Source organism: Morone saxatilis, unplaced genomic scaffold (genome assembly GCF_004916995.1).
Source record: "Morone saxatilis isolate NCDOM2014 unplaced genomic scaffold, NCSU_SB_2.0 Contig6, whole genome shotgun sequence".
NCBI classification, from domain to species: Eukaryota; Metazoa; Chordata; class Actinopteri; family Moronidae; genus Morone; species Morone saxatilis.
In genome coordinates this window covers 2703580-2713084 of record NW_023340206.1, presented here as the reverse complement: position 1 = coordinate 2713084, position 9505 = coordinate 2703580, and the positions used below count along the sequence as shown (strand labels likewise).

At 44.5% G+C, this 9505-nt stretch overlaps 1 protein-coding gene across 1 annotated transcript in view; it reads left to right on the top strand.

The window, feature by feature from the left end:
- raph1b (Ras association (RalGDS/AF-6) and pleckstrin homology domains 1b) overlaps window positions 1–9505 on the top strand; it is a 39549-nt gene that overhangs the window by 19921 nt on the left and 10123 nt on the right. Inside the window, exons 2-6 of the mRNA XM_035678051.1 lie at window positions 3614–3733; window positions 4056–4161; window positions 4313–4507; window positions 5094–5515; window positions 7117–7191. Coding sequence (XP_035533944.1) covers window positions 3614–3733; window positions 4056–4161; window positions 4313–4507; window positions 5094–5515; window positions 7117–7191 — 918 coding nt within the window. The remainder of the gene's footprint in view (window positions 1–3613; window positions 3734–4055; window positions 4162–4312; window positions 4508–5093; window positions 5516–7116; window positions 7192–9505) is intronic.

Below are 9505 nucleotides of genomic sequence, written 5' to 3'. Positions count from 1 at the left end.
ACAAGAAGTCAACGAGTTCACTTTCAAACCCATTCGGTGGTGTTTTCTTGCCTCGAGTGAACTCTTTCTTATTTATTAACCTACTTTCTGTGACTAAACAACAGTGTTGCATGATTTAAGCCTGATACATTCGCAAAGCCAAAAGATTTCCAGTTTGAAACCTATAGCCACATTTTTATTAATATTTAACAGGATACCAGTTGTCTCTGAGTTCTTGTTAGGCGTAGAAACTATTGAGAACCACTCTAGACACTGTCTTCCCTTCAGCAACTTAACATCTAGTCTTCATGCTGCTCCCTTTCCAATCCTCTTGATACTCTCTGATATGACTTAGTCTAAAGATAGACATGTTCTCCTCCTACTCCTCCAGTTCTTCATCTCCTTCAGCACCGGATGCTCACTGTGCTTTTTCTCTAAGACTTAGAGTTTTCACAGAGCACACTTTTCATCGTCCCTTTCCCTTCACTCCTCATCTCCCTTTTCCCGGCACTGCAGAATCAGCGGGAACCGGGAGTGTTTACATGGGGCTGTAAAAAGGCTGCAGAGAGAGAGAGAGAGACTCCACTGGGAAGACCTTTGGCCCCTTAACCTTTCACCCTAGACCTCTGAGCTACCGGGCAGTCACAGGAGACAGATGAGTGCTGGTCATGGTCAGACAAGAGAGAGAGAGGGGCCGTGCAGTATCAGGGGGGCAAGGCTGTTGTTGTTTGGTTTGCGATGATGCCTGTAGGAGTGCATCTGTACACACACGTACACACACACACACACTCTCCCTTCCTCCCAGGTCATGCTCCATGAGCTTAAAAGCAGGGCCTCAGGTGGTAATTCACTTAAACCTGCAGCATCATCTGCCTTTGAGGCTATGATTCCATTAGAATGACAGCAGCAGAGCTATTTTCAAAGTACTTTTGGGTTTTATGTGTTCGTCTCTTTTATTCTTGTCTTTTTTGTCCCTTTTTCTCCTGCAGTTACATTGTATATGTACATTTCTGTGTGTACCTACCTGCACATGTGTGTTTTCATTATCACGAAGCGCTGCAGGCTGGTTGCCGTTAAAGCACCGCTGTTAAAAGTGTCCCGCAGTCAGACTCATTTCTCGCTGCTGTATTTACATGTGGAAGCACCTCATCTGGCAAACACAATGCAAGCTCATTTGATTTTAGCTATTTCCTCTTCCCGTCTGCCTCCAGCCAGCCAGCGATGATGTCAGACCTTACAGCAAGGACACTCAACCCTTTTCATACTGGGGGAACCCCCAAATAGACATGTCTGTTACCAAAGGGCCCCATATGGAGCCACGTTTGAGGGCAGCCAAATAGACAAATGATCCTTCTGTGGTAGGATGGGACCATGTAATTTAAATGATGGAAAACTTCATTGTATGCTCTTTTTCTGGTAAACCACTGGGTCATCCTGAAGGATGGTGGAGGGGTGAAGGGGTTCTCCCTCCTCCCACCCACAAGTCCCTGCTGTCCACCAATAAGTGGCATGGATAAACCGAAGGACAGCTGGAGTTTCCTGCCAAGGAACAGCCCATGAGGGAAATTAGGAATTCTGCACATCCTGGCCATTTCCTGTTCTGCCTCCCACACATGTTCATGAGTGTGTGGATATAATTTCACACGCGCGCACACACACATACACACACACATTTGGTTGACTTGTTTTTGTTTACATACTTAGACACAATCTTTTTTCGAAAGGATGACAAGTCCATGCTCCTCATGCGTTTGATATGCGTGCCTCAACAGGAAACTGTCCATCATCAAAACTGTAATGCACACTTACACACACACACACACACAGCAGTGGCAACTTTAGCTTTTAACACCAACTGTAGAGACACAAGGGCTGGCATGGTATGTGACATCGGGGGAGTGTATTTTGTACTTGCACTATGTACAGTGACTTTAAGGAGCAGAACACTCTCTGGAATGTGACCCATTTTCATTTGAAACAAGCGCCCCTCAAACTGCTGTGTGCTGTGGCCGATTTTCAATGGTGTTGCTATCATATTCCTGTTTGCTCTGCCAAGCGCAGCGCGTTTTACTGCCTCTCACCTACTGACTGTTTTATTACCTGCTTTTATCACCTTCTAACAACAAAGCATGACTTTCCGATTGCTCTCAAGTATTCCATGTAACCGTAAAGGGCTTTAGACACACACACATACACATTAAGCTCCGCGAGCACTTTTTGCTGGATCAAAAGAACGGCGGTCAGAGGGGTTAATCCTGGGTTGGTACAGTCCCTACGAGTGACTGATACCGTACAGCGTGGTTAACTGGAAGGAATGACACCCCCTGAAAACATCAGTGGGATTACCCGGGAATATTCCATCTGATTAGAATGTTTTTAAGGGGGAACTGGACTGTACCAAAACAGGGGCGCTCTTAAGGAGAGCACCATGTCAAGTTGTCCTGTCAGGTTTAGTTTATCCTGGAAGGGTGCAGTAAGCAAGTGTGTGTGTATATGTTGATCTGACCAGGCATCCCAGGTGAGCTCTTCCACCCTTTCCTCCCACTTGAAAAAAAAAAAACATTCTTCCTCAATGTACGTAGGCACTCATGGGTGTTTATTCATTCCTCCAGGTTGGGTAATATCTAAACAGTCTGACTGCCCCGCTGACCTAGAAGAAATAGGGAGGGATGTCAGCACATGTTGATGCTACTTGTTGTTGTAGAATCAACACATTTTTGCACCCTTCTCGAAGTCTCATCTGTTATGCTTTGTCTCCTTGATTTCCATGTTTTGATTGAGTGCTTTGTCTACTGGAAAAAGTGTCCTTGTATACACTGAAAAGAGTTGGGTAGTTCGCTGTTTAAACAATTCTATCTGCAGTGTCTGTCATGTTTGTGACTGTGCTTATGGGTTAGTTATAAGAGGAGGTTTTGATGATGGTATTTGCTCATTCCTAACCATCTGACATATGTCTATAAGAATCAAATTCTTCCATCTCTGTAAGACGTCAATACTAAGATTGTTTTCTGTTGCACTGCTAGATATGAGCTGCTGGAACTGAGTCAACCAGCCGCACAGCTGCATGTCACACCACTTGTGTCCAGTAGAGGGAGCTCGGTCATCACCTTTTGACAGAACACAGCTGGGCTTCGGCTACGCCTTCCTTCCTTCACTCGCACTGGCCCACATAACCATTAATACCACCTGCTACTGTTGAGTGTGGTTTGATTGATATCTTGTGTCCGTGTTTCACTGCAGATTAATAGATCCCAAAAGCGCTCTGTACGTCAATTTAGGCGATATTGATTGTTGTCCTGCTCCTCCTGTCTTCCATCAGCGTCCCTCTCTCTCTCGGAAGCTGAAGTAGAGGTGTTGGGTGTGTCAGCGGTGAGCAATACACTACAGGGCACTCTGCCGATTTGACAGCGCAGAGTGCCCGCTAGGGGTCCGTGAGCAGTTGTCATGGTAACAGGCAGTGAGGTTGGCATGAGCTGAGCTGAAGGTTTTTTTTTTGGTTTTTTTTTTCTCCTTTAGATCATTCCTGCTATGTGGGCGTGATCTTATAGCGTGTGAATTTGTGTACATGTGTGGAATCATCTGACAGTTTCTCCTTTGCTTTTCTGTGTGTGTGCGTGCGTGTGTGTGGGTGTAGATGGAGCAGGTATCAGATGATGAGTTGGACCATGGAGCAGAAGAGGACAGCGATAAGGAGGACCAGGACTTGGACAAGATGTTTGGTGACTGGCTGGGAGAGCTGGACAAACTCACACAGGTTAACAAACACACACACACACACAAATAGGGGGTGGTTGGTTACACAGATCCAGACTTGCACAGGTAGAAGAGCGGACAGAAAGGAAGGGGCTGTATCCATAGCAACCTTAACACTGCTAATCCTGTCTCCCTATACTGTATCCTAGCAACTCCCCTCCCACCACCACTTTATATTGTGTGTGTGTGTGTGTGTGTGTGTGACTAAGGAGTCTAGCAGGCAGACATGGTTGCTTAGATCCTGCTCTCGAGTGTAATGTCAGAATGTGTGTGTGGTATTTGCATATGTTTGCCCTGATGTTTCGCGTGTGTGCGCTCTGTAGAGTCTGGATGATGGCAGGCCCCAGAAACCACTGCAGAAGCCTCCTCTCAGGCAGGAGACAAACATGGCCAACTTCTCCTACCGCTTCTCAATGTACAACATAAACGGTGAGACCGCACTCATATAAATCAGTGTCCAGATCAGTATGATAGCAGCAAAGCTTCGAAAAAGATCAGATAAATGAAATCATTAAACCCCCTCCCTTCCAATCTGCCTCTCTCTCTTCTTCCTCTCTGTTTTTATCTTTGCTCTTGGCAGAGGCGTTGAACCAGGGCGACACAGTGGACCTGGACGCCCTGATGGCCGACCTCTGCTCCATCGAACAGGAGCTCAACACCATTTCCAAACCGAACTCCACGTCTCGCGGCCAGAGCAAAGGCCAGCAGCGGGGCCCAGGGGGGCGCAGTGCGAGCACCAAGCACGTAGGCACCAGTGGAGGGGGCAGCAGCGGAGGTAGTCCTGCTGAATAATGTGCACAACACCAAAAGAGTTACCCCACCAACATTAATACCCCTGAACATTAATATAATCGTTGTAAACAAATAAGTCTGTATTTTCCGTAGCGTCTCACATTGTGTGGCTTGGATAATGTTTGGAATGCTTAATGGAAGAAAACAGGAAGATGTCACTCTTCTTAAAGTAAAAGGCTGATGGGAAAAAAATGCTTTTTTTTTTTTTAACTAAAGCCAAAGACAAAACAAACACATGCAGAGTAATAATATAGAGGAGGAAGGGGGTTCAATTAGCAGCATCCTGCTTGCAGCGGGGAAATGTAGTCTTCAGCATATAGGAGCAATGGCTATACCAGGGGTGTGATATAAATGCAGCCAGTCGTTTTTGCTACGTCTCATTTGTTAGTAATCATTAAAGTGTTTCCTAACAATCTAACTTAATTTCCATGATTATCCATTTTGTATAAATAAAAAAAAATGTATTTACTCTTTAAAAAAATAGCATAAATAAGATTTAGAATGCATCCCATCAACATTTCATTTCCTCTTTAATCTGAGCTGTGTTTTAACTTTAAACTCTCCAACAGGAAGTGCCAGCAGCAGCACCCGGGCATCGCCGGCCAACACAGTACGAGGCGGCAGCAGCGCCCGCCCCGCCGCCTCCAACATCTCCCTCGATGACATCACCTCTCAGCTGGAGAAAGCCTCTCTCAGCATGGACGAAGCGGCACGTCAGACCTCTTCCTCCTCGTCCTCGTCCTCTTCTTTCTCCTCCACCACTCTCCGACGGCCCTCTTCGGGGTCGTCCGGCAGCGGGCAGCACCGGAGGACCGGCTCGGTGGGCACGGTCAGCGAGCAGGAAGCTCCGTCCCAGCGGTCCAGCGTGAACTCGGCGTGCGCCTCGGCGTCCAGCATGGACTCCCTGGACATCGATAAAGTGATGACGGGGGGAGAGGTGGAGGGGCAGAGCAGCCCGAGCACGCAGGGACAAAACCAGACCAGCACAGAGGTATGACTGACTGAATACACACAGACACACACGCACACCGAGGATATCGAAGAGACAGACATAGTATTATCAGCTTATGAGAATGTGTGTGTGTGAGCCACAGCGTGAAAGACTGCGTGTACGTGTGTAATGGTAAGTAAAATGTGTGTGAATCAAGTTCGGGGTCAATTCAGCTTCTTCTACTCTTTATTTTAAACACAAGCACTATTTACTTTTTTTTTGTATTTCTAAGAAATCTTTAAGACCCTGAATTGACCTCAATCCAGCTCTGGTCCTGCATGTTTCACCACACAGCATGACGTTTGTAAGAAACCGCATGCCTGAAGTGTACTGCGAGTCAATCCACAATACAGGCCGCGTATTGTGCATTGGATGGTGTGTTAATGCATACATTGTAATCTCCTCTAAGGCTCCTCACTGAGGATTACAATGTTAACAGCTACCATTTCGGAACTCCTTTGTTAACTCACCAAACATCTTGCCTCTTTAACAAAAGCAAAACACGCTCTAGGATACATTTGAGAGGAGTTGAACCTGTTTCAGAAACAAAGACCTACGCTAAAATACTGTATGTAAACAGATATGTGTGTATAGGTGACTTGTAGGAGACGGAAAATGCTAAAGCTTCAGTTCCAACGAATAAGTTTACCCTTTATCCTCAACATCTTGCACGTCCCCTGCCCCCCTGCATGTGATCACATTGTCTGTGTTTTGCATCCTTTTCTATATCTGTGGCTCTCTATCCACACACACCTTGCCTGCACCTCCTGATTTCCCCCCAGCATGTCACACTGCGACGGGCCAGACGGCAGCTTGAGTTCACCTCACGCGAGGGTGACGTGGATCGGGCCACTGTAAGTGCAAGTGTGTGAGAATGCATGTGTGCACGCATGCGTTTTGGCCGTGTAAGGCCGCAGGTCAATCAGCCAGTTTTGAACCATTTCTGTTCATTGGTTTGTCTATTAAAGGGAAGATTTGCCACTTTATGACCAAGAAAGCTGAGTTCTCCTGCGTGCAGAGCTGTGCCGACTGTGCCTACATGTACCAGGATGCATTGTGCACAAGCTTCTTACCATCAACACTGACTGGACATCCAAATAAAACGTGGCAAATTTTCCCTTTTAATGCTGATACAAAAGATCAATAATAGCAACTGAATTTTAATTAAACTTTAATTGGCATTTTAGCTACAGTGTGCAGCCTTTGGTTTATGTGTATTGCATGCACATGTAAGCATAAGCGTGAGAGGGGTTGTGTGTATGTGTGTGAAAGTAGCTTGTAGACTATAGGCTTTGTGGTTAGCCAGAACTGACATTATACTGTGTTTACACACTCCAATCTGTACGTATCTACAGTACTTCTGACGATCATTGCCTCTTTACCCACAGCTGCAGCTAATGACAACCACAACTGCTGAGCGCTCCATTTATGGAACCTTTTCTCGCTTCCACGCTTCTCTTATACGAAAAGATCAAAACACCTGCGATTAATAAGCCTCCAAGAATCATCTGGCACTGACTTTTCTATATTTTGTCTCTTCTTCTGCTCTCTCTTTATTTTTGTTTTATTTTTTTTTATCCCCTGTCCTCTGTTCACCCAAGCACTCCTATCTGGACCGAGAAACCTCGCTCATTCTGAAAAGCATAGCTGGAAAGCCTTCTCACCTCCTGACCAAGGTGACTTCCTCATACACTCGCTTCTTCGTCTTGTTTTGTTTTGCTCTCGTGTGTGCACCACTCCTTCTCTCTTCTGCTCTGCATGTGTATAAGTGGAAAAATCCATGCTTAATCAGACCAACCTATTTATTTGTTTAATTAAAAAAAGAAGGATGACCATATCACAAGTAATGACAATTAAATCTTCAAATATGTAGCAGGTTGGGGGTATCAGAATGGATTTTTCCCTTGTATTATTTCCAGCGATTACCATGCACATACTGTAACATGCTTATATTGATTGTTTTGTCCGACTTGCTTCCACATTTGTCTTTCACTGGCCAGGTGGTCTTTTGTCTATAGGTCTCCATTTTCATTCATTTTCCCACTCTTCCTCTGTGTTGCTGGCTTTTGATTTGCACTCATTAAGAAGGGAAGGCTTGTGAGGGGGGGCAGCAACTGTTCATGAAATTATGTTATTTGAGCTGCAATGATCAATTACTGTTAGTCAGTTCCTCGATTAGTTAGTCAACAGAAGATTAATCTGCAACAAATTTGATAATCGATTACCGGTAAGTCATTTATCCGTCATAAACTCAGACTATTCTGTGGTTGCTGCTTCTCAAGTGTGAGGATTGGCTGCTTTTCTCTGTTTTATATCAGAAATGAAATATCTTTTTTTGATTGGGTGTAGTTTTACCAAAAAAAAAAGGGTTAACTAAAGGGCTTCTTTAAAGCTTTTTCTGGAGATTTCAATCACAATTACAATTTTCTGACCGTATATAGTCAAAACAATTGGCCAAAGTCTCATGGGCTAGATTTTCTAAAGCCTGCAAACAGAGCCTAGAGGAGGTGCAGAAGTCTAGTCTTCTGTCAGACCACTTAGATTACAACATGGAAGATTATTATGGATTTCTTTAATAGACTAAAACAGCTGTAATTAAGTGATCAATAATTTAAATAATTGTTAATTGCAGCCCTATATGTTATCTTTAGTGGTGTGTTTGTGTGTATTATGCTTGAGTTTGTGCTGACCTAGGAAAATCTAATTGGTTCTGCTGGGGATGTTAAAGAGCTTTCCATTTAAGGATGAATGGAATGCATTTGCTTTGCATTAAATGTATATGGACAAAGATCTGGTGGACGAGTGCCTGAAAAGTGAAGTTTGACTAGAATCATTGAGAATCTGTTCTCCGCTCTCGAATATACAGTATCTTTCACATCTGTTTATCCGTCATGTGTTGCTCCTCCTAAAGTTCTAAACTTTCTCAGCGCTGCTGTACTGTAAACCTCTTGGCGGCAGTCAGGTTTCCCAGCAGATGTATTGGTTGCAGCCGTTGGCTCTCGTGCAAGCGCTTATGCCGATCAGATGTGGGCACATTTGTGTTTTTAAAGTCGCCGTTGATTGTGATTTATCCTACCGTCGCTACATGACACGTAGTGCAAGCGCAATGCAGGAGAAGAGAGGTGCATGCCAGAGTTTCTTGCATCCTATTGAGATTTAACAACCCAAGAGCATTTGCTGAGTATGAAACAAAGCACAAATTATACTAATAGTCGACAGTATAAGGGTTCTTCTTCTGGAGAATGGTTTTAATTATTTCCAGGACTTTTTAAAGACGTGAAAACAAAAGACAGCCTTGTGGTATTCATGTAAAATTAACAGAAAGATCCCCTTTTGAGGTAATCGGCATTGAATTGCCAAAACCCTTCCAGTTATCTCCTTTTATTTGAATGTAATGGATGCCAACAGTGAAGCTGGCTGACTCTCACACTATTCTCCACACAGTTCATCTGCCCTCAAGTTTTTACAGCCAAAATCTTAGAGCGGCAGTTTCTTTTTCTTTTTTTTCTCCCTTTGTATTAAAAAACAAGGGAATTAATTCAGTGTTTTAAGGCTATTACTAGGTATCGATTCTCTGTGTATGCAGAGTGCATTTGAGTGCTTTTAAAAAGGAGAGGAAAGGACGGACTGCCCACGGCGTATGCAGTCTGCGAGGGAGTTTATGTGTTAGTGTTACACTTTTCACCAGAGAATGAAAAGAGAGGGAGCCGCTCTCCTCGCTCGGGAAAATCAGACTACTGAATGAGCGCGGGATGTTTGGGAACAAGTGAGGAGAGAGAGAGAGAGAGAGAGAGGGAAGACATCAAAGGGAGAGAGTGCCAAGATTTTTTATTTTTTTTCCCAGGCTAGGCAGAAGAACCTTTTAAAATTGGCTCTGGTGTGGCTGAGTGTGAAACTGGAAGGGAAAACGGCTGCAGAATAGGAATCAGACTAGTGTCTAAAAAGCAGGGTGTAGGTGTCATGTGGAGAGGGAATAATGGAGGGGAGAGA